The sequence below is a fragment of the Ipomoea nil genome, unplaced genomic scaffold (assembly GCF_001879475.1).
Source record: "Ipomoea nil cultivar Tokyo-kokei standard unplaced genomic scaffold, Asagao_1.1 scaffold1407, whole genome shotgun sequence".
Lineage (NCBI taxonomy): Eukaryota > Viridiplantae > Streptophyta > Magnoliopsida > Solanales > Convolvulaceae > Ipomoea > Ipomoea nil.
The window spans coordinates 2,372,482-2,398,064 of NW_017617835.1; the positions used below are offsets into that span (position 1 = coordinate 2,372,482).

The 25,583-nt window shown below is 33.4% G+C and overlaps 3 protein-coding genes and 1 long non-coding RNA gene across 4 annotated transcripts in view; 3 read left to right on the forward strand and 1 right to left on the reverse strand.

Annotated features, from left to right (window-relative positions):
• The window catches only part of LOC109186309, a 14,751-nt gene extending 11,820 nt beyond the window's left edge, over positions 1 to 2,931 (reverse strand). The window contains exon 1 of the long non-coding RNA XR_002055120.1: positions 2,797 to 2,931. This is a non-coding gene — a long non-coding RNA (uncharacterized LOC109186309). The remainder of the gene's footprint in view (positions 1 to 2,796) is intronic.
• LOC109186303 (receptor-like protein kinase 5) overlaps positions 1 to 25,583 on the forward strand; it is a 35,624-nt gene that overhangs the window by 7,109 nt on the left and 2,932 nt on the right. The gene's annotated exons all lie outside the window — the stretch shown is intronic.
• The window catches only part of LOC109186302 (receptor-like protein kinase 5), a 27,567-nt gene continuing 2,900 nt past the window's right edge, over positions 917 to 25,583 (forward strand). Inside the window, exons 1-2 of the mRNA XM_019336226.1 lie at positions 917 to 1,049; positions 19,258 to 19,588. Of these exons, the coding sequence (XP_019191771.1) occupies positions 999 to 1,049; positions 19,258 to 19,588 (382 nt within the window). The 5' untranslated portion in view covers positions 917 to 998. The remainder of the gene's footprint in view (positions 1,050 to 19,257; positions 19,589 to 25,583) is intronic.
• Positions 25,115 to 25,583, forward strand: part of LOC109186231 (receptor-like protein kinase 5) — a 13,500-nt gene continuing 13,031 nt past the window's right edge. Inside the window, exon 1 of the mRNA XM_019336158.1 lies at positions 25,115 to 25,199. The gene's annotated coding sequence lies outside the window, so the exon portion shown is untranslated. The remainder of the gene's footprint in view (positions 25,200 to 25,583) is intronic.

Genomic DNA, 25,583 nt, shown 5'->3' on the forward strand with positions numbered 1-25,583 from the left:
TTAATTTAAAGTCTATATATATATATATATATATATTTTAATGAAAATATTAATGAAACATAAAAATTAGAATGTTTTTAAAAACTTCAACATTGTATTTTGTTTTAATATTTTAAAATGACTTTGTGCTAATTGGTATTTTACTATTTAACTACTCCGTATTTAATTAGTAATTTGGTGCACTACATTTATTTATTAGTATAATGTTTTTAGTTATAAAATAATTAATATTTAAGCATATTAAGAAAAATCATATATAAATATACCCTTATATTTATTATATTTACACATTTTCCTTAATTACATTTCATTTCCTATATTTTTTAAAATTACAGTCCCCACTCCCTACTTCTTGTTTGTTTTTCTTCTCCCGAAAAGGTTGAATCCCCAACCCCTGACAGAACATTTAAGATGATATAAATTATGGTGATTCTGATCCGGTGGGCATAATCCCCTCCTCACACTGTCGTTGTCATTGAACTAAATTCGTGCGGACAAAATGTTAAAGTGAGTTCCTTGTTTGTTTTTCTATTAACATGTTACATAGTGAGTACTCCGTAATATTTAAAAAGGAATGTAACTAATATAATTACTCCCAAAAGCTAAAATTTCATCACATATTTTATTTTAATGAAATAAAATTAAAGAACAAATGACATTGTAACTCCATTATATTTTTACCCATAAAAATCGAAATTCTTTGTTTGAAGAGTTCCTACATCGGGACCTGACAAGATAATAAAATGGTAAATCATAGTAATAAGATAATGAAAGGGTTAATCATAGTGATGTAATGATCTAACACATACAACTGGGATTGATAAGGCCAATTGAAAAGTAGAATTTAAACTTTTTCTTCATACAGATTCAAGCACTTGAAATACATTTTCTTGAATTCTGCCTCAGATAGATACAAGCAAGCTGCAAAACTCTGATCTCTTCCATGCCACCATTTCAAGAACCAAGCTAAGCTTTTTTCATCCTAAATCAACCTCATAATGTCCAAACTAACCCCATCATCATCAACCCAAATCTACCTCATCATCCTCATCAACCGAGCTCCAAAAGGATCACTCCAAAGCTGTACACATCGATCTTCTCATTCACTTTAGTTGTGTGTGCTGTGTGCATACTCTTAAAATCATAATAAAAGCTGGTTTAGTTTATACCCAATTTAATCATCGACTATAATGATTTTCCCGATTTAATTGGGTCATGAATCTAAAGATTACCTGGAGCAATGTAGCCAAAAGTGCCAGCCAATGTTGAGACTGTGTTAGCTTCTCCAGGCCTGATCAACATTCTTGCCAGACCAAAATCTGCAATTTTAGCATTGAACTCAGAGCCCAAAAGCACATTGCTCGATTTAACATCTCTGTGAACAATCTGTCAGGCGAAATTCCGGCAGATTTTGGTACACATTCGAAGCTGCAAACTTTTGATGTTTCTACAAACAATCTTGTGGGATCATTGCCAGAGGAGCTGTGTGATAACAAGGTGCTTTCTAGCATCATTGCTTTTAACAACCACCTTACAGGTGAGCTTCCAAAGTCTCTTGGGGATTGTCAAACCTTGGCAAGTGTCCTAGTTGAAAAGAACCAACTTTCTGGAACAATTCCTGATGGTTTGTGGGCAGCTAGGAACCTGTCAAGGTTCTTGATTAGTGATAACTTGTTTACTGGTGAGCTTCCACGAAAGATTGCATCGAATATGTCTCTAGTGGATGTTAGTAACAATAGATTTTCAGGTGAAATCCCTGCTGGAGTTTCCTCATGGAATAATCTTGTTAACTTCAAGGCAATAAATAATCTGTTTACCGGTGAAATCCCTCAAGAACTAACGGTCCTGCAAAGGTTATCGGTTCTTTGGTTAGATGGGAATCAGCTTTCTGGGAATTTCCACCCGAGATAGGGCGTTTGAGGCTAACTTCACTCAACCTGTCTTCAAATCACCTCTCGGGGAGAATCCCGGATGCACTTGAAAATGCAGTTTTTGAAAAGATCTTCTTGAATAACCCTGAACTTTGTGCAACCACCCCTTCAATTGACCTCAGTATTTGCAAGCTGAATACCAAGAAATCGAATAGCAATTCAGTCAGAGTTGTAGCTATTCTTGGTAGCATAGCAGCAGCCTTGTTTCTATTAGCCATTCTCTATATACTGTTTGGTTTAAGAATGTGTAGGAAAGGAAAGCAAGGATTAGACCCAAATAGGAAGACCACCTTATTGCCAACTCCTGGAATGGCCAACCAGGCTGCACATTGCCACCGGGGCAGCCCAGGGGCTCTGCTATATGCATCACGGCTCCTCCCCGCCCATCGTTCACAGAGATGTTAAATCGAGCAATGTGCTTTTGGGCTCTGAGTTCAATGCTAAAATTGGAGATTTTGGTCTGGCAAGAATGTTGATCAGGCCTGGAGAAGCTAAAACAGTCTCAACAGTTGCCAAAGTTGATTCTGGAGGACTCCCTTCTAGGATGAGTGGAGTTGTTGGGAGACGATTTGAATGATCTTTTCTTTCTTTTTCATCATTATTTCCTAACCAAACTGTGAATGATTTCTTTAGATGACACAAACCCAGATTAGTCTAACAAATATGTGTAGTAGTACGGTTTACCTATTGGTGAAATATGCATTGGTGATTGATGTGAGGCACCTACTGCTATCTTCATTATGTGTTTTAATGCCTCTGAAGTCTGAACCTTCTCTGCCATTGTAGAACTATATGAATTTTAGCCTTGAGGTATTAGGAATTTAGGACAAGAACTATCTTCATTATTGTTTTAATGCCTCTGGACCTTCCCTGCCATTCTAGAACTATTAATCAACTATACAAGTTTTAGCCTTGAGGTATTAGGAACTTAGGACAATAACTACTATCTTGATTATGTGTTTTAATGCCTCTGAGTCTGAACCTTCCCTGTCATTCTAGAAATATATGACTTTTAGTCTAGGGATTTAGGGCGTTTCAAAACTCGCAAAATGACTTCTAAAAAATGTTTTTTGGATTTTTGGTGTTTGGCAAGAGGGGAACGGGAAAATGAAGTACAGTCAATGAAAAATGATACCTTAGTCAAAGAAAAATAAGTATATTTTGGGAGAAAGTGACTTCTCATTTTTTCAATCTGTCTGCCTTCTTCATGCCTCAGCCCTCCTCATGCTTGCTGTCAACACGGGCTGGCGGGGCGAGGCGGGCCAAGTCGGGCCGGAATTTTACTGGCCTTGCCCGCCCCTGGCCCATAGACTAGTCAGGCCCCGCTACTCTTTAAAATAACTTGTTACATAACAAATATAAGACATAGTTTATCAAACACTAGACAATATTTTAATTATTTTTAGAGTACATAGTTCATCAAACATTAGACATTACATAATACATAAATATAATTATAAAGTCTATAGTCTAAAATTTTAAAACATTAAACTAAGGTTATGATTATTACTTATTAGGTTATAGTTAGATTTTATAAAATTATATATATATATATATATATATATATATATATATATATATATATATATATATATATATATATATATATATATGCAGAGGTATATAGAATAGAATCGAAAAAGTGTCTTTGCCTTCTTGCCGCTTGCTGACTTATTGCATTTTTCTTTCTTTCTAAATTGAATATCCGCCTTCGTGAACTTAAGACAGACTACTGGGAGCGGGATAAAAAGGCTCAAGTTTAGCCCTCCTTCAATATCGGACTAACTGCCATCGACATTTTCTTTTGAAATTCAAATAAGGGCCTCCCTCTCTAAAGGGAAAGAGGTCAGTCAATAGCATCTTCTTAGAATGAATTGTGATGATCCCAACTCATTATATAATCGCACTCATGCGAATGCTTCGCCCAGGAGCGAAATAGGAATGGATTCTGTCCGTCCACGTGTCCAAATCTAATGGATGAGAAACATTGATTTTTTTAAAAAAGCGCGGTGGCATTTTCGTAAATAATTGGACATCGAAGTGCAAGTAAAATGTATTACAAGTGCATGTAGGTGCAAGTAAAAATTTACACTGAGCATCAATACTAAGTGCACCTATAGTTATAAGTAATTGCATCTATAGTTCTAAGTAGTTGCACCTAGGTGTATGAATGTTTGCGGGTGATTTTTAGGGGTATTACTACTCGCTGAACTCAGATCAATAAATGTTAACAAGGCAAAATTACATGCACTTATAGGTGAAAGTAGGTGCACCTATAGTTATAAGTAGTTGTACCTATAGTTATAAATAGTTGCACATATAGTTATAAGCACACCCATGTGCATGAATATTTGCGGGAAGTGAATGCTAACAAGGCAAAACTACATGCACTTATAGGTGAAAGTAGGTGCACTTGTGAGTGATTTTACTTGCACTTCGATGTTCAATTATTTACGAAAATGCCACCACATTTTTTTAAGCTATTAGATCTGGACACGTATCGCGCGCTGATTCGTACGCATATTCCTTCCTAGGCACTTATTCGCACCTGAGTGCATCCTTTATATATATATATATATATATATATATATATAAAGAAAGTGGAACTAACAGAAAATTCAGAAATCTTTTACCTAGATTGTGAAATTTTATGGGAGTATTTGATAACGACTTTTGATACAAATTTTTTCAGATATGAAGTTCGGCAAGTCTAGAACATACACAAAAGTTTTCATATCAATCCAAGACCTAGAAGTAATTTTCTCGAATTTTTGCCTTAAATTGCGTCAAACAGAATTTTTCTTGACAGCACACTACGAAGAACTTAACGGAATTTTCTGTGATTACTAGAACATGTTTTCAACCCAATTTTTTTTTTTTTTTTTTTTTTTTTTTGGATATCAAGTTATATAAGTCTAGGTTATCCAAAAAAAAAAAAAAAAAAAACAAACAAACAAACAAACAAAAAGGAGTCCAAGAAGTATTTTTTCCAAATTTATTTTTTCAACTGGGTCTGACAGAATTTTCTTGGATAGTAAAATATATTTTTTTTATGGCTATTTTTTCAAATCTGACATCTAAAATGGTTTCCTGGCTAGAAATCAGTCTGGCTGACTGGTTTCTACATTTTTTTTTTTTGCAATATTATTGTTGAATTAAAATGTTGAAGTATACAATTCTATTCATTTTCTGAAAATTGAACCAATCACAAAAAGACAGTTTTCTATTGTGCAGCCAAACACCGAAAAGAAAAATATTTTTTAAAAAATTACTCATTTTTTAAAAAATATTTAGAAGTCATTTTACTGCTTTCCAAAGAGAGCCCTAGGATAACTTTTGATGTACCAGTTGCATTTTCCTGTAAAGGCATGGCATGAAAATTAGGGTCTTGTCTAGAAGATTAGGCTAACCTTATCCCAGCAATTTTCTCCACTTTCTAAAATGGGTCCCACTTCCACATCATCAAATTTACAATTCTTCAACTATTTTCTCTACATCCCTACAATACTCTCTCACTTTTAAAAATGAGCCCCACTTTCATTTTATATTATAAATATAATAATAAAATAATATAACAAATAAGAAAAGTACACAAATAAAAAAAATTAAAAAAGAAAAAGTACATAAAGGCTGCCATGCGGCAGCCTTTGTAAGTGTTAGCAAGCTTTCTAAATAAGAAAGCTTGCTAGACACATGGCAAGAGTTCTTAATAAAAAAATATTTTTTTTTTGCCACCTCATCTTGCAAGTGGAATAATTTCAGGGATGGGGTTAGCCTTAGGTATGTGCTTTACAAAAGTCTGCAATTGCTAAACTCATCATCTTACATTCATGTTATCTCATATTATCTCTGAAAGCGCATTAAAAAAAAAAAAAAATCTCTGAAAGCTAATCCAATAATCTAGGATAATCTTACATTTCACGTTTATGAATCAGTAAAAAAGTATTATGGCTCTGTTTGGTAAAATAGTTAGTTTATAGATTAATTTTGATTTATTTAACCACTATTAGCTCTTTGACTTGGTTAAAAAAAATAATTAATATAAGTGTTTAGTTAATTAGTTTTTTGTAAGTACAAAATGCTAAAATTCAAAAAGCTACTCGAAGTAAGTTTTTCAAGAAAAGAAATTATACCAAACAGCTATTAGCTAACAGCTAATTTACCAAACACATTTCTACCAATCATTATTGTGTGGACCATATTTTGTATACTGTAAAATAATGTATATTCAGTATAAAAATAATATACTTTTAGTATATTAAAAATGTACATTGTATTCAGGGGATGTACATTATTTGTGTAAGAAATAGAAATGAAATATGTTTGACTGGGAATGCTATGTCATTCCAGACCTATTCCGTGAACCAAACACCCCATTAGTGAGTAGTGACTATCTATAACATAACAAAGATATTAGAAGCTTTTCCAATAGCATCATCGTAACTGTTAAAAAAAAAAGAATAAATTAGTAAAACAATAAATCAATAATTGAATATATAAATCTTAAAAAATTAAACTCAAAGGAAATTAAAGAATTACAAAATTCTTATAACAATTTTTTTTTTTTTTTGAATAATGTTGACTCTTTGACAAGGTAAAAGTTAATAACACCCCAATTGAGACTTAAACCCACAACCTCTCATGTAAGAGTTTAATTTTGTACTATTAAAGCACAATGTCCTTATAACATTATAAATAACATTATAAATATAATAGCTCGCATATTGTGCTTACTATTTAACATATACCTACAAATTCTTTTCAATTTTACATTTTCATTTGCTCATGATGTATTGATTATCCACATTTATTGTTTACATTATATCGGTTAATTAGGAATTGAGAGTTTTACTCTCTTTATATACACGGGTCTTTTTAGTACAATTTATCTCTTATGGGTAGTTTATAAATTATTACATAAAAGTAAAATTTACTTAGTGTACACTACCAAATAGTGGATATAGATTTTTCTCATCATAAAAGATTAATTTCTCATAACCTAGTGCTGCTCAATTATCTTCCACTCCCATGAATCTCAGAATTTCAATATATGAGTCAAATCCAGTTGCAAAGTAAATGTGGTTTTAGGAAGGATTACAAAATTTTAAAACTTTTTCTCAGATAAAACAATAGTATTTCCAACATTACAACTATATATAAGAAGTGATTGAGAAACTTTAAATTTAGTGAATATAGAATAATCTCAACAGTTAAAACTCATTTTGAATTTTTTGTTAGGTCAAGTAGGATTGGTGGAAAGAAATAGGAGAAAAAAAAAAAAAAGATTGTTCGCAAATGATATGCACCTCTTGGGTGCGCTTCATTATCCATACGGTCAATTTTTATTATTTTTTTAATCTTAAAAAGTGTACAAAAACATCCCCTTGTAGAAAGATATGATATTTTCTATTTCTTTCTATCATGGGGATGCTTTTATATATAATTGTATATTTTACATCCGAGATGGTGAAAGTTTGCTATTTATTTACTAAGTTAATGTAGGCAACTTGTATTGTAAAATTCACATAAAATTTGCCAAAGAAATACGAAAAATAAAAAAGAAAAAAAGAGGTTAGCATATCTTCACGGAGGATCGAACCAAGATTTCTTGAATATAATCATGCATTACAATTTACAACTGATGAGTTGCATGTTGTTTTATCAACGCTGTAATCATTATGGCAATCCTTTGCAATGCTAGAATAGCGCAAATCACCGAGTAGCGGTGATAATTCTAATTGATGCTGGCATAGATTTAACTCAATGGTTTGGTAGACAATATTTGAAAGAAGAGATCAAGATTTAAATTTCGACGGCAATAGCGTGGGGATAATATCCAACGTAGGCAGATTCTTTGTGCGCACCGCCATTTAGTCTTGTCTACTGAGCCGTTGAGTCACTGTAATTTACATCCTCCCAAATGCTCTGTCAATTAGGGTGTGAGGGACTCTTGGGAGAGGAAGGTTATAATTCTAATGCATGAATAATATCGGTCAAAGATGGAACAAAATCCTCTCTAGAAAAAAAATAAATCATAATGACTGATAAAGAAGTAAGAAAATATTACAATAATCGTACATGTCTTGAGAATTGATTATTATTATTAGCCACCGGTTAGATAATAATTTTTATGTGTGTACAAGGAACTCAATCCAAATCTTTTAGCATTCTTGAACCATTTTATTTTATACATGTTTTTGGTGGGATTCGAATTCCCACATTAGCACCTCCCGTTATGACCTTTAAGTCATGCGACCAAATTAATTATTCTATAGGTTTAAAAGTTGATAGTTCCCATTCATGAACAAGATTGGGGTAAATTATTGTGTGGACCATAACAAAAAGTACATTTTTAATATACTAAATGTACATTATTTTTGTATTGAAGGTACATTACTTTATAGTATACAAAATAATATTCACACAACTTGTATGGACCAGGGTAGAGTTTTTTGCACTTTTAGTCCCACGACTATAGTGGCACTGGCAGAATTGATCCACGACTTTTGAACCTTGCAATTTTAGTCCACGATTATTGATTTTTTTGCAAAAATGGTCCTTCCGGCCACTTTTCCGTCAAAATTTCACCGGAAAAAAAAATTCTCTATTTTTAGTCGGGTTAAAATTGACATTTTACTTATCTCAAAAAATTAAAAGAAAAAAATTGATATTTGACTACATACAATATTACTGGGCTACATACTACTGCCCCAGGCAGCGGAGTACATGTACCACTCCAATGCTGCTGCCGGATAACCCAACTAGCCCGGGGAACGTCACGGCCGCTCCGCCACTTACTGACAGTCCTGCCTACTCCAGGAACTCCGCCGCCTGGGGCAGTAGTATGTAACCCAGTAATATTGTATGTAGTCAAATATCAATTTTTTTCTTTTAATTTTTTGGGATAAGTAAAATGTCAATTTTAACCCGGCTAAAAATGGAGAATTTTTTTTTTCCGGTGAAATTTTGACGGAAAAGTGGCCGGAAGGACCATTTTTACAAAAAATTCAATAGTCGTGGACTAAAATTGCAAGGTTCAAAAGTCATAGATCAATTCTGCCCGTGCCACTATAGTCGTGGGACTAAAAGTGCAAAAAACTCGACCAGGGTATGATTGTACAATAATTTGCCGTTGTCAAAAGATGAGAACATCACAATTGCATGTTTGGCCCATGTGATTGGTGGAGAGGTTTCTCCAATATCAGAATTGAAGTTCCACTCCGCTGTTCGTCAAAAGAGACAATTATTTTTTTTGGTGAGACCGAAATAGACAATTATGAAACATTAAACATGCCCACTATTGCCCACTGTCCAATTTTAGGATTACATCAACCATGCCCACTGTCTTCTCATTTCTATTAAAACTAAAATTAAAATTGGTAAACACCAAAGATTTAAAGCATATAAAAGTGAACCCATTAAGGCATATCACAATCAATGTAAACACATTTAGTAGACAAATATGATTTGTCTTCCTATAAAAAAATAGCTAAACAATATACTATATACTGCTAAAAAAAACAAAACAAAAAAAAAAACTAAATTTTGCAATAAAAACTTACAACTTTATGAATCAAAGGCTCCAGAACTAGCTAAATATAATTATGCAAATTTCAATACTAGCTCAATATAATTATGTACTTTCGCAAATTAAGAACCTGAAATATCGCTCTAAAAAGCTAGAACATTTTCACTAGCACCTAGCTAAATCTGATCTCCTATGTGCAATATTATTATCCAAGCTCGTATAATCTAAAAAACATGCTAATAATGAATTTCTAGAGTATTTAAAAGCAAGAAATACCAATGTAATTGTAATGATTATTTATTTAAAATAAAAAATAAAAATAGAGGAAACAACTGAAAATATACCTGATTCTTGAAAACAATCTCATGCTCAATTATTTATTGGAAATAAGCACCTCGATTTGAGCAAAACCAGTCTCTTATTATAGATAATATAATCAATGTAATTAACCAACATTTAATTAAAACCCTAGAATAAGAATAAAATAAACAACCAAATAACATTAGGGGGGCGTTTGGTTCACGGAATCTTGGATTACCCCAGGTAATAGGATTACCTCCAAGAAGGTAATGTGAGATGTAGGGAATGTAAGATTACCTTGTGTGTTTGGTTTGGATGGTGTAATATAATATTACCTTGTTTGGTTCAAGGTTATATTTTAGATTATATGGATCAATTTACAATAATGTCCTCAATAATATATATATATATATATATATATATATATATATATATATAATGTGTGTATTTATTTATATGTATGAATGTATATCAATGCTTAAATATTAAAAAAACTAAATATATAAATATACATATGTATATTTGATTATATAAACATATATTATTATTATTATTATTATTATTATTATTATTATTATTATTATTATTATTATTATATAAGGATTAGTTAACAAGGGCAAAGTTGGAATAATTCAAGATAATCTAAGATTACCTAAAAAAATGGGGGTAATCACATTACCTTGAAACATTACCGCCACATCAGCTTTCAGGTAATGTAACATTACCAGGTAATCTTATAACTTAAACCAAACAAGGTAATATAACATTACCAAACTCAGATTATCTAGGTAATCTAAGATGACCTGAACCAAACGCCCCCTAGGTATTTTGTGTATTCAAGCTTTTTGACTATTATGTATTTTGTGTCAGATATGTAATTATGAAATGGTGAATTAGACATTCATAGGCTAATATTTTAATCTAGATTAATCGATGTGGCTAATGTTAATCTAGACGTCATTGCTAGACTTCATTTTCATTTCAACACCTTTTCTACCGTTCTCATATGTATCATGTGTGTTAAGTTTCTCCCTAAATGAACTTTTTATATTTGATTTGATTTTAAAGATATAGTTTCATTATGATCAATGCAAATAAAGTTTTTATATTTTTATTTGTTTTTAAATTATGTATTGTATTGTTTTCAAAATAAAAAGTAAAAAAAAAAATTGTATTGTATTAGTGTGTCAGATTTTTGTTGACTTGCCCAACATTATAGTGGATGAATTAAAGTTTTTGAAAGTTAAATCTTATATATTGGGGACTGGGAGGATCAGAGTGACTGCTAAATTGGTTGCCAAAATGTTCAATTCAGGGGGACACTTGTTTTGGTATAACTATGTACGACTTTTATTTATATGACTAGTCTTTTCTATGCACGATGCGCAGGGGCGGAACCACCTTGCGGTTGCAGGGGCCTTGGCCCCCTTCCCCCAAAAAATAATTTGTTTCATTACTATTATAATGTTTTTGGCCCCCTCAATTAATCACATTCAAAAGCTTTCAGAGTCTAGAGTTTTAAAATAGCTTCCAGGTAAGCTTTGGATTTTTTTTATTTTTTATTTTTATAAATTACCCTGTATTAAATTATTGGAGATAAATTTATCCGTTCTTACCACAACAAAAAGTCTAAATATTGTAATTAAATGGTAGCTAATTCGTCTCTTAGAACACTATGCATTTACTGCTAAGGAAAATAAACTACATTGTAGTGATTGGCCCACGCACTAACAAATCTTGACTCCGCCCCTGGCGATGCGCAAAGGCATATGCCGAATATTTATATATTTTTAAAATAACTAACAAATCTTTACTAATTAAAATCTATATAAAATCAAATTTATTTATTATAATAATTCAATATATCTTCTAAAAAAAATTCAATATATAATGTCTACAAATATTTAGACCTGGCAATTCGTGTATATGGGTTTGTTAACGTGTCGACACGAACACGATAAGGCTAAACACGGACACGACATGTTAAGGTTAACGGGTTCAAATTTTTAACACGAACACGATTTGTTAAAGGGTTAAACGGGTTGACATGATAGACATGTTTTGTTAACAGATTTTGGATCGTGTCGACACGATATGACACAAAACTCGTTTAAACTCCCTGGCCTATTAATATATATAATTTTTTAAACAAATTAAAATTTAAAGTAAAGTTATATAAAAAAAAGAAATAAAACTTACAATTCAATCCGTCAAACAAACTAAAAAAATATTCAATTTATAACATTCATAAAACGATAAAATAACATCCAAAAATCCAAAAATCATAATTAAAGAAGTCAATGCTAGTTTTTAAAATAAAATTAAACACAACAAAAATTCAAATTTCAGATTGTTTAACATCAATAGTTGGTGTAGGATCTTGGTTTAATTAATGTTGTAAATTCATCCTTAGTCATGTTCATGATTTCTTTTGTAATCTCATTCATGATAATGGTTCTTAGCGGGTTATAAACAGGTTTGTGTAAACGGGTTCGTGTAAATGAGTTAATACGATAATATTAGCGGGTTAAACATATTCTTAATAGGTTTAACGGGTTGACTCGTTTAGACACAAAAGATAACGGGTCAACATGTTAACGACTCGGGACACATTAAGGCTAAATATTAACCCGTTATTTTAGTGTCGTGTTAACGGGTCGTGTCCATAATTGTCAAATGTAAATATTATTATCATTAAAGAATATAAGAAAATATATGGTGGATGCATGTGCATGGTAACAATAATGGAAAAGATAATAGAAGTTATAACGATAAGGATATTTTTGTCCAAAAAATTATATAATACAACTCTAAAAGTACAATGTACCAAATGATTAATATTAAAAATATGGACATAAATGAGGGATATAACTTTGATTGAGACTTATTATATTTTTAGATTAGATTTGTAAAACAGATTTAAGAGTGTAACATGGTTATTGTTTAGGGTCGGGTATCTCAAGGGAACAATCGTTATGCCATGGAACCGTGTTCACCATCCATGGTGAACACGGTCCCAATGGTAACGGTGCACCGTTATTTTTTTTTCTTAATTAACTGCGCGACTTTTCTTCTTCATTTTCACATTTCGCGGTTTCACTTCCTCTTCGCGCAAGTTTCTTCAACATTCATAAATTATGAATGTGCAAGCATGGATTTATGAATGTGCAGTTATGAAATTATGAATTTTCTTTTATGAGATTATAAATTTTCTGTTATGAAATTATGAATTTTCTGTTATGAAATTATGAATTTTCTGTTATGAGATTATGAATTTACAGAAAATTCATAATTACATAACTGTAAATTCATAATCTCATAACAAAAAATTCATAATTTAATAAATATTTTTTTTATGCGATTATGAATTTTCTGTTATGAGATTATGAATGTACAGTACATTCATAATCTCATAACAGAAAATTCATAATCTGAACAAACAACACATTAACTAAAAAAAAAAATCTGTGAAAACGACACCGTTTGGACCCGTGTTCCGGGGCATAATTTGCGTCAAGGGAAATAACCAATCTAATTTTGTGGATTGTGTTATAGTTTGGATTAAATTGTAGATTGTCTAGTAATTTAGCTTATATATTGTGGATGTGTTGTAATTTGGATTTTATTGTGGACTATATACATTGAGGATTGTGTTGCTGAATTGTATTGTGAGCATTATTGTTTGTGAAATTTATTGTAGCAGGAAAAAAAATGAATTAATATGGTAGCTCCAGTAGGGAGAATAGGTTTAAAAAAAAAAAAAAAAAAAAAAAAAAAAAAAAAAAAAAAAAAAAAAAACTGGAGTCTGTTCCTTCCAATAAACAGACGCTAGGTGCCTAAAGTTCATTTCTTTTTTACAACACACAATGACACAAATGACCTATTTTGTATTAGTGCTAGACGGTGCATTTATATTACTCTGATTGTGCATTCCTATATAAAATGACAGAGCAAATTACACTTTTGGTCCTGTGACTATTGGGGGTGTGTTAATTTGAGTACGTGACTTTTAAAACTAACAATTTAGTCCTTTAACTATCATTTTTTTAGCAGATTTGGTCCTCCAGGCCAAATTGTCGGTGGAATTTGGCCGGAAAGACATTCGAATTTTTAAATCAAACGCTATTTTTTTTACAATTAAAAAGACCGAATTACCCCCACTAATATTTGATTTAAAAATTCGAATGTCTTTCCGGCCAAATTCCACCGTCAATTTGGCCAGGAGGACCAAATCTGCTAAAAAAATGATAGTTAAAGGACTAAATTGTTAATTTTAAAAGTCACGTACCCAAATTAACACACCCCTAATAGTCACAGGACCAAAAGTGTAATTTGCTCTAAAATGACATGCATCAATAATTCTCTGCTTGTACATTAAAATACAAACTAAAATCATACGAAGCACATCTTGATGTCCTATGATGCCCTGCACTAAGCGCATTAATACAGATCTCACCACACTACGATGCACACTCCCTCAAATCATATATTAATTAACTAACTTAATCAAAATTAAGTATACTCCAATGAAGCGTAAAAAGAAAAAGAATAAAAAGGAAATGAATAAACATAAATCCATGACGAAAGCTTATAACCAAGGACGAAAAATCTCAGTAGGAAAAAGAGACGCAAAACTTACAAGATAAATCTCCTTAGAAGCAAGGAGCATAACGCCTCAGGAAACTCCATACAAGAAAACAATGAAGAAAATCACTCCATTACCCCATGCACCCATTTATTTATTTTTCTTTTAAAAAAAAAGATAATTAAATAAAGAGTTAATTTCATTTTTGGTCTTAAATTTATATGTGACTCTACTTTTAGTTTTTTATTTTTATTTTTTTTTTAATTTTTATTAGAACATCCTCATTTAGTCCTAGTATTATTGTAGAATTACCAATTTTAGTACCCCTTCAACAAAATCGTTGAAATATCGTTAAATACAAAGACATTTCAATCTCTTTTTTTTTATACAAATATCGTTAAATATATTTTTGAAATAATCCATAACTGAAGACCGAAATGTCTTTGTATTTAATAATATTTAAATTATTTTGTTGATAAAGGATCAAAAATGTCATGCCACAATAATATTAGGACCAAAAATAAATATTATAATAAAAAAATGACTTAAAGTGAATTGACACATATAAATCTAAGACAAAAATGAAACTAACTCTTAAATAAACATTACATCTTAGCTATCTTGTTCAATCTTGTTCAATGAACAATCTAGATTAAATCACAAAGCTTTCACATATAGAGTGGTTATATAAAGGGGATTATTATATTATATATTGTCGTTATCGTAGACGTACGGATTATTGAATTCTGCACATGCATGTCTACGTGGAACCAATTACAATGAAAAAATATTCTTTTTTACCTCAATATTTATATGTATCTGAATCGTGGTTGCAATAGGCGCTAAGAACTAGTTGGGCGCTCTGGCAGCGCCTAGCGCCTAGGCGAAATCTAGGTGGGCACAAAAAAACAGTGACAGACTTACAGTTTGAAAATTTTAATGAGACTGTTTTCAACATTCAATTAAATAACACATTCAAATAAATGAAATAATGATAATTTATAAGTCATAACATTAAAACAATATTAAAAATTAAAAATACTCAAATATGAAATACTCAAATACTTCAATCATCCAAACATGTAATTAATTAACTCTTAAACATCTCAAATGCTCTGTCGAGCCGGGGTGTGGGGGCCCTTAAGGTTGGGGTTCAGCCTTTTGAAAGAATTAACTCTTTAAACAAGTTAACTTTGTGCAATTGAACAAAAGTGATCTATTCTCCAAGTTAATGGCTGACATGATGATTAACATTTAAAATTTTGTTTTGTGCTATTTTTAACAACTTTAACCATTAAAAATTAAAAAAAAAAACATTAAAAAAAAATTAAAAATCAACCCTCCCTTTTGTCTCCCACTCAAGAGTCAAGACCAAGAAGTATATTTGAGTAAGTATTCTATGAAACCGTAACGTTTAATATTTTTTAATTAAAATATAATATTTTTTATATACCAATAAAATATATTGTATCTTTAAAATATTACATATCTCACTTTATTTTATCTTTCTAATAATTATTAAGATAAGTATGCAGATGAAATTTTCCGTACGACAAATTAAAGATATTATTTTGTGTAGAGAATATTACTTTCAATATAATGCCGTAGCCGTGGAACTTTGGTTACGTTGTAATGTTGTGTGAGGAATTGACTAGTCTTTGTTCAACAAAGGCTGTTTACAACCCATAAGTCGCAGATGAAATAGACTGAAAAGGCTGGTTACGTTGTAATGTTGCGTGAGGGATTGATAAGGCCAATTGAAAAGTAGAATTATACAGATTCAAGCAGTTGAAATAGAGACTGCACATTTCTTGAATTCTGCATCAGATACATACGATGAGTTTAGGAACGCGTAATTGATTGAACAGTAACAAACAGATAAGAGTAGACCTGACAATTATCGACACGATCCGTTAACACGGCACGAAACTGAACACGAAAATAACGGGTTAATGTTTAGTCTTAATGTATCCCGGGTCGTTAAGGGGTTGACCCGTTAAAGACCCGTTATGATTCGTGTCTTAACAAGTCAACCCGTTAAGAACCCGTTTAACCCGTTAATATTATCGTGTTAACGGGTTAACACGAACCCGTTTACACGACCCTGTTTATAACCCGCTAAAAACCATGCTTATAATATTATTTTACTTATTTAATAATTTACAGAAGATATCATGAATATGACTATGGATGAATTTATTACATCATGATGAATTATTGATATTCAATAATATGCAATTTGAATTTCATTGTGTTTAATTTTATTCTAAAATATTATTATAGACTTCTTTAACTATAATTTTTGGACGTTATTTCATCTTTTATGAAAGTTATGAATTGAATATTTTTTTAATTTGTTTGATGGATTGAATTGTAGGTTTTATTATTATTATTTTTTAATATATATAACTTTACTTAAAATTTTAATATATATATATATATATATATATATATATATATATATATTAAATAGGTTTAGCGGGTTTAATTGAGTTTCGTGTCATATCGTGTCGACACGATCTGAAACCTGTTAACAAAACGTGTCTATCGTGTCAACCCGTTTAACCCGTTAACAAATCGTGTTCGTGTTAAAAATGTGAACCCGTTAACATTAACGTGTCGTGTCCGTGTTTGGTCTTATCGTGTTCGTGTCAACCCGTTAACGAACACGTATACACGAATTGCCAGGTCTAGATAAGAGTTACAAGATATACTACCAGTAGAAGGATCCTATCTATACAGATGGCTAAGGATGAGGTCAATATAACAAATATTGACTTATACTAATAATATATAATATATGCTAATACTCCCCCTCAAGCACAAGGTTGGAGCGCAGCAACATTGAGCTTGTCGCGTAGATCCCCAAAGCGTTGCGCAGCGAGCGGTTTGGTGAAGATATCAGTCAGCTGGTCTTTCGTTGAGATAAAATTGACTTCAAATTCCCCGGAGGAGACTTTATCACGGACGAAATGATAATCCACTTCAACATGCTTAGTCCTCGCATGAAATACTGGATTAGCACAGAGATAAGTGGCGCCCAGGTTATCGCACCACAGAGTAGGGGTGTTCAATCGGTTAACCGAACCGTTTTAACTGAAGTTTTTTTTCCTTTAACCGTTAACCGAATCGAAGTTTGCTCTACCGAATTCACCGAACTGAAATTTTTTTCGGTTAATCGGTCGGTTAACTGATTAATCGAACTTTTTAAAACTAAAATTTAAAATTCTAAAAATAATACCTAAAATAATAAATTCAATTAAAATAAAATACATATCATAATAAATTCATAACAAAATATACAAAAACATTAATTATAAACTCCAAACATCCATAACTTCAAATTAGTATTTATATTTATATTATTATTTATATATATATATTAAAAACTTCGGTTAACCGTTCGGTTAATTCGGTTAACCGACCTTTCGAACCGAATTAACCATTAACCGAAGTTTTAAAATTTCTTTAACCATTAATCGAACCGAAAAAGTTCGGTTCGAAAACGGTTAACCGAACTTTGTCGGTTCGGTTGGTTAACCGAAAATTATCCGAAGTTTGCACACCCCTACTACAGAGTAGCCGGAGACCCTGAGTGTAATCCAAGCTCACGCAGTATAGAGACGACCCAAGTTACTTCCGCTGAAACATCTGCAAGGCCTTTGTACTCGGCTTCAATGGAGGACCTGGCTATAGTACACTGTTTTCGAGATACTCAGGAAACCAAATTGGTCCCGAGAAAAATCGCATACCCACTTGTGGACTTCCGATCAACCGGACATCCTTCCCAATCCGAGTCCGAGAATGCATGAATGTCGGAGGACGGTGAAGGAGCTGAGATAGACACAAGCCAAGATCCAGCGTCCCTTTGACATACCGCAGAACCCTTTTGAGAAGACCCCAGTGTTCCTGTGTTGGCGTATGCATAAACTGACATAGCTTGTTCACCGCATAAGACAAGTCCGGTCTAGTGATGGTGAGATATTGCAGAGCACCAGCGAGCCGTCGGTATTGAGTTGGATTGTCGAAGAGATCAGTAGTAGGAGTGACAGCCTGAGTCTTGGAAGCGGGAGTTGTGAGTGGTTTGCAGTCAGTCATGCCCGCTCGATTTAAGAGATCTTTCATGTAACGACGCTGTGATAAAAGGACCCCATCCCCTTTAGCTAGGGTTTCTATGCCGAGAAAGAAGCCCGGCGTACCGAGATCCCGAATTTTGAATGTTGATGCAAGGCGGTGCAGAAGAGTATCAACCAATATGGAGTCATTGCCCATCATGATGATGTCGTCCACATAGACAAGTAAAAAGACGCGTGAATCTCCGCTGCAGTAGTAAAAGAGAGAAACATCCGTTTTGGATCCCGAAATTTGAATGTTGATGCAAGACACTATCTGAGTCCTCCAAAATAGGTAGTTGCGATTGGTGAGTTTGAGGGATACGAAGTGATGCGCAGAATTGAGAGAGGTTGGGGTCGCCGGCGTGGGAATTGTGGTGGCCGTGAGGGTACGTTCGGAGTTGGAAGTTGACATGATCGACCCCTGAGGGATTGAAAAAGGGGAGAGAAAGTTTAGGAGAGAAAACTGGCAATCTGATACCAGATGAGTTTAGGAAACGCGTAATTGAATGAACAGTAACAAACAGATAAGAGTTACAAGATATACTACCAGTAGAAGGATCTTATACAGATGGCTAAGGATGAGGTCAATATAACAAATATTATTTTTTTTTGGTGAGTAATATAACAAATATTGACTTATACTAATAATATATAATATATGCCAAGCAAGCTGCAAAACTCTTATTTCTTCCATGCCACCATTTAAAGAACCAAGCTAAGCTTTTTTCATCCTAAATCAACCTCATAATGTCCAAACTAACCCCATCATCATCAACCCAAATCTACCTCATCATCCACACACTTCTGCTCTTCACTTTGCCCTTCCATGGAAACTGCCAACCCAGTATCAATCCAGAGACAACAATTTTGCTTGAAATAAAGAACCATTTTTCTAACCCATCCAATCTTTCCCACTGGACTTCATCCTCCGATCATTGTACTTGGCCGGAGATCACCTGTGCAGATGGCTCCGTCACTGGAATCCAGCTGGCCTTCCTAACGCTTAACCAAACCATCCCACCATCCATCTGTGACCTCAAAAACCTCACAATTCTTGATCTCAACAACAACTTCATCCCTGGACCTTTCCCTGTAGCTCTGTACAATTGTTCAAATCTTGAATACTTGGATTTGTCTTACAACTACTTCAATGGCTCCATCCCTGCTGGAGTTTCTTCTTGGAATAATCTTATTAACTTCAAGGCAAGCAATAATCTCTTTACTGGTGAAATCCCTCAAGAACTGAAAGCGCTGAAACTATTATCTGTCCTTTGGATAGATGGGAATCAGCTTTCTGGAAATTTCCCATCAGAAATTATCTCATGGAAGTCACTGACCTCCTTGAAAGGCAGCAGGAATCAATTGTCAGGTGAAATCCCTTCAGCACTTGGTCTTTTGCCAAATCTTAACGAGTTGGACCTGTCAGGAAATCAATTTTCTGGGGAAGTTCCACCCGAGATAGGGCGTTTGAGGCTAACTTCACTCAACCTGTCCTCAAATCACCTCTCAGGGAGAATCCCAGGTGAGCTTGAAAATGCAGCTTTTGATAAGAGCTTCTTAAATAACCCTGGTCTTTGTGCAACCGGCCCTTCATTTGGCCTCAGTATTTGTAAGCTGAATACTAAGAAATCAGATAGCATCTTACGCAGAGTTATAGTTATTATTCTTGGTAGCATAGCAGCAGCCTTGTTTCTAGTTGCCATTGCCTATATGCTGTATGTTCTAAGAATGAAGAGGAAAGGATTGCAAGGAATAGACTGGCAATTTACACCATTCCACAGGCTAAACTTCACAGAATCAGAAATTCTGCCAAGTCTAACAGATGATAATGTGATTGGCAGTGGGGGATCAGGGAAGGTTTACCTGGTGCCCTTACATCGTACAGGTGAAAACTTTGCTGTTAAGAGGATTTGGAATCGCGAGAAGTTGGATAAAACGCTTGAGAAGCAGTTTGAAGCAGAAGTGCGGGTACTTGGCAATATTCGCCACTCAAACATAGTGAAACTCTACTGTGAAATCTCTAGTGAAGACTCTAAGCTTCTTGTGTATGAGTACGAGAAAAATCTGAGCTTGGATTTATGGCTTCATCCAAAGAGAAAACCAGGTATTGCAAGTCCACCTCATTGCAAAGTCCTGGAATGGCCAACCAGGCTGCACATTGCCACTGGGGCTGCTCAGGGACTCTGCCATTTGCATCACTGCTGCTCCCCACCCATTGTTCATAGGGATGTGAAATCAAGCAATGTGCTTTTAGACTCTGAGTTCAATGCTAAAATTGCAGATTTTGGTCTAGCAAGAGTGTTGTTCAAGCCTGGAGAACCTAACACAGTCTCAGCAGTGGCTGGCTCCTTTGGCTACTTTGCTCCAGGTAATGCATGTTTAGATTCATGCACAAATATAAATCTTTTGTGTTGATGTTGATTTTAACCAAAACACAACAAATTAAAGCTCCAGCCTGTTTATCTCATAGTAAGAAACAAATTAAACATGCTAATTGTTGAAAAAATAGCATAAAAAGGGGTAGGTGGCTATTTTGGATACAAATATATATTAGGTTCAAACTGGATTCGGGTTCTTCCTAATAAGATGAAGAGATTGATATATTGTACGGCTCATGGGGTGTTTGCTTGGCATGAATTGCAATTATTCAATGTCAATGCATCAATGAAATGATAAACTACATTGTTTGAAATTGCAATTCCCTCAATTCAATGAATTGTAATTCATAGATTTCCCTATGAATTGCAATTCATCCATACAAAGAAAAGGGAAAAATGAAGAAAATGACATATTTGCCCTTGAATATTATTATTAATATTATTACTCAAAGGACATTTTAGTTTCTTTACCAAAAAAAAATGACATTTTAGTTTTTATATCACTTCTTTCATTTCCATTTCAAATAATTCTATTCATCCATACCAAACAATGTAATTTTAATTCCTACTTTATTCCCATTGTACCTTATTATTTTCCCACTGAATTACAATTCTTTTCCCTCTTAATTCTCAACGTAGACTCGTTTGAGTTGGAAAATAAAGGTGAAAATGCTTAAAAGTAGCCTTTTGTCTAGGAAAAACAAGGGGCCGGGGTTTGCACAACTATATAATTATATATACAAGAGCCTTTTAAGGTAGGTTGAATTGTATAGTACAGGGAGTTTGTACTGTTTTACATTTCTTGTGCTTATTATTTTTCTAGAAATCTTATTTTTGTACTAATATTTTGTAACACTAATTAATGGTGTGGTTTTTATTTTGATTTTCAGAATATATACGTACATGTAAAGTGAACGAGAAGATTGATGTGTACAGTTTCGGGGTAATCCTTTTGGAGCTGGTTACTGGAAAGGTAGCCAACGATTGCAATGAAGAGTTGTGCCTGGTTGATTGGGCACGGCAATACGTCCAAGACGGAAAACCCATAGCTGATGCACTTGATGCAGTTATCAATAAGCCACAGTACTTGCATGAAATGCAATGTGTGTTCATACTTGGGATAGAATGTACCGACACAACTCCTTCCAGCAGACCTACCATGAAAGTCGTCAAGGAAATGCTGCTAAACTTACAGCGTCAATCATCATATGCAGACAACATAAATGGAAGTGAGCGAGACGCTTCACCACTCCTTAAACATACATTCAGGATTTCAGGGAGTGGGAGGATCTAGCATCATTATCACTTGAGAATATTAAGAGGACGTTTGGTTCAAGGGATCTGAGATTATCAAGGTAATCTCAGAAAGGTAATGCATGTTAATTACCATGTTTGATTTAGGTAATCCGAGATGGAAGGTAATGCAAGACTATTGCCACGTAGGAAATTAATGAGGGTGTATTTGAAGTAATCTGATTACCAAATTTTGTTTAGGTAATGTGAGATTACTTTTCAATATTTCAAAATTACCCTTCTTTATACCTCTTTTATTCATTACCGAGAGGGTACATTTGTTTCATTGCATCTTTACAGAGATGGTACATTTGAATGTTCAGTGAATTGCTATCAATTGTTTCATTGCATCTTTACAGTATTTTACACATTCCATTAATTATTATTATTATTATTAGCATAAAAAGGGCATTGTAAGTGACTATTTCCGGTACAAATTTATATGGGGTTCAAACTGGATTTAGGTTCTTCACAAAGAGATTGCTATATTGTACGCTCATGGGGTGTTTGGTTGGCATGAATTGTAATTATTCAATGTCAATGCATCAATGAAATGATAAACTACATTGTTTGAAATTGCAATTCCCTCAATTCAATGAATTGCAATTCATAGACGATCCTCCTATGAATTGCAATTCATCCATACAAAGAAAAGTAAAAAAGGAAGAAAATGACATATTTATCCTTAAATATTATTATAAATATTATTACCCAATGACATTTTAGTTTTTATATCACTTCTTTCATTTCAATTCCGAATAATTCTATTCATCCTTACCAAACAATGTAATTTGGTAGGTACAGCTTGATGTGTACAGCTTCGGGTGATCCTTTTGGAGCTTGTTACAGGAAAGGTAGCCAACGATCGCAATGAAGAGTTGTGGCTGACTGATTGGCCTGGGCGCGGCAATACGTCCAAGACGAAAACCCATAGATGATGCACTTGATGCAGTTATGAAGAAGCCACAGTACATAGATGAGATGCAAGTTGTGTTTAAACTCGGGTTATATTGTACTCACACATCTCCTTCCAGAAGACCTACCATGAAAGATGTCCTGCTAAATTGCGAATGCCAATCAACATATGCAGGCAAGATAAATGGAAGCGAGCGTGATGCATGCTTCACCCCTCCCTTTTGTCCCCGCTAAAGACCAAGAAGTATATTTAAGTATTCTATGAGACTGTTTCACATGAAATGTGTAATATTTTTAATTAAAATATAATACTTTTTATATACCAGTAAAACATATTGTATCTTAAAAATACTACACATCTCACTTTATTTTATCTTTAAAAAAGTATTAAATTGGCCCCTTAAGTCATTCAATAGTGCAATTAGGTCCCCCAAGTAAAAAAAGTTTCATTAAGATCTAAAGATCCCCTAAACCTATTAAATAGTTCAATTGAGTCCAAACTAACTTGTAAAGTAGGTTAATTCATTCCAAGCTTAGCATGTGTCACTTTTAAAATATTTTTTTTTCTTTTAATTCTTTAAAAAAACTTTTTATTTTTTATTAAATTATTTTAAAAAATAAAAAGAAATTTTAGCCACCAACTGTTCGGCGAGGACAATCGGTGGCTGCCTCCTTCATGACTGTCTGGCGAGGATAGCCACGGCTGTCAACATGAGGTCCAAATCTGGACCTCAAACGGCTGGGAACGAGGGTGGAGGCCTTGGCCACCGCCTTGGTTCCAAACGGCCATGGATGTCCGGGGCTGTCCCCTGACAGCCATGGCCGTCTAAAAAATTTTTTTGAATATTTTTAGACTGCCATGGCATGGTTGTTTGGACCTCATGTAGTCATGTTTGACAGTTATGGTTGTCCGTGAAAGAGGTAGCTACCAGCTATCCTCGCTGGACAGCCGGGGCTGAATTTTTTTTTATAAATAATTTAATAAAAAATAAAAAATATTTTAAAAGCGACACATTTCAAATTTATGATGAATTAACCTGCTATACAAGTTAATTTGGACTTAATTGACCTATTTTACAAGTTTAGGAGATTTGAATAAAGTTTTTTTTTTACTTAGAGAACTAATTACACTATTCGAATGACTTAAAAGGTCAATTTGACATTATTTTTTTTCTAATAAAATTAAGATACTTGACGCAAATGCTACTGCGTACATAACAATGCAGATGAAAATTTCCGTACGACAAAGATATTATTTTGTGTAGATCTTAATTACTTTTCAACAATGCCGTAGCCGTGGAACTTAGGTTACGTTGGAATGTTGTGTGAGGAGTTGACTAGTCTTTGTTCAACAAAGGCTGTTTATAACTCATAAGTCCTCCCACAGTTACTCAAATCTAAAGAATAATGTGAGATAGATATTGGTAAACAATGTGACCAGTTGACTACCAATTCCCTCTATTCTAAGTTACAAACAATGAGAGATATTGATAAAGATGTAAACATTGACATCCTTTATTTATCTTATATTTAGTATACTATTTTGTTATAAAATAATTAATATTTAAGCATATTAAGAAAAAATCATTTATAAATATACCCTTATATTTATTTTATTTACACATTTTCCCTACATTTCATTTCCTATATTTTTTAAAATTACAGTCCTCACTCCCTACTTCTTGTTTGTTTTTCTGTTTACATGTTACATAGTATTTCTTACTCATAAAAATCAAAATTTCTTGTTTGAAGAGCTCTTGCATCTGAACCTGACAAGATAATGAAAGGGTAAATCATACTGACAAGCATGGTTACAAAAATCGCGCCTAGACATTAGACAGCGCCAGGCTGCATCGAGAAACGCCGAAATCGACCTCCTTCACGTCCAGACGCCTAGCGGCCGAACTCCTTTTTTTTTTTTTTTTGGCGAATAAATAAATAAATAAATAAATAAATAAATAAATAAAGGGCCTAGGGAACGCATATCCACACTATTGAAAAGTCCAGTATTATTCTCCAAAAAAAAAAAAAAAAAAAATCAGATACAACGGGGATTGATAAGGCCAATAGAAAAGTAGAATTTTAACTTTTTCTTCATACAGATTCAAGCAGTTCAGTTGAAATAGAGACTGAATTCTGCCTCAGATACAAGCAAGCTGCAAAACTCTGATCTCTTTCATGCCACCATTTCAAGAACCAAGCTTTTTTAATCCTAAATCAGCCTCATAATGTCCAAACTAACCCCATCATCTTCAACCCAAATCTACCTCATCATCCTCACACTTCTGCTCTTCACTTTGCCCTTCCATGGAAACTGCCAACCCAGTATCAATCCAGAGAGAACAATTTTGCTTGAAATAAAGAACCATTTTTCTAACCCATCCAATCTTTCCCACTGGACTTCATCCTCCGACCACTGTACTTGGCCGGAGATCACCTGTGCAGATGGCTCCGTCACCGGAATCCGGCTAGCCTACCTAATGCTTAACCAAACCATCCCACCATCCATATGTGACCTCAAAAACCTCACCATTCTTG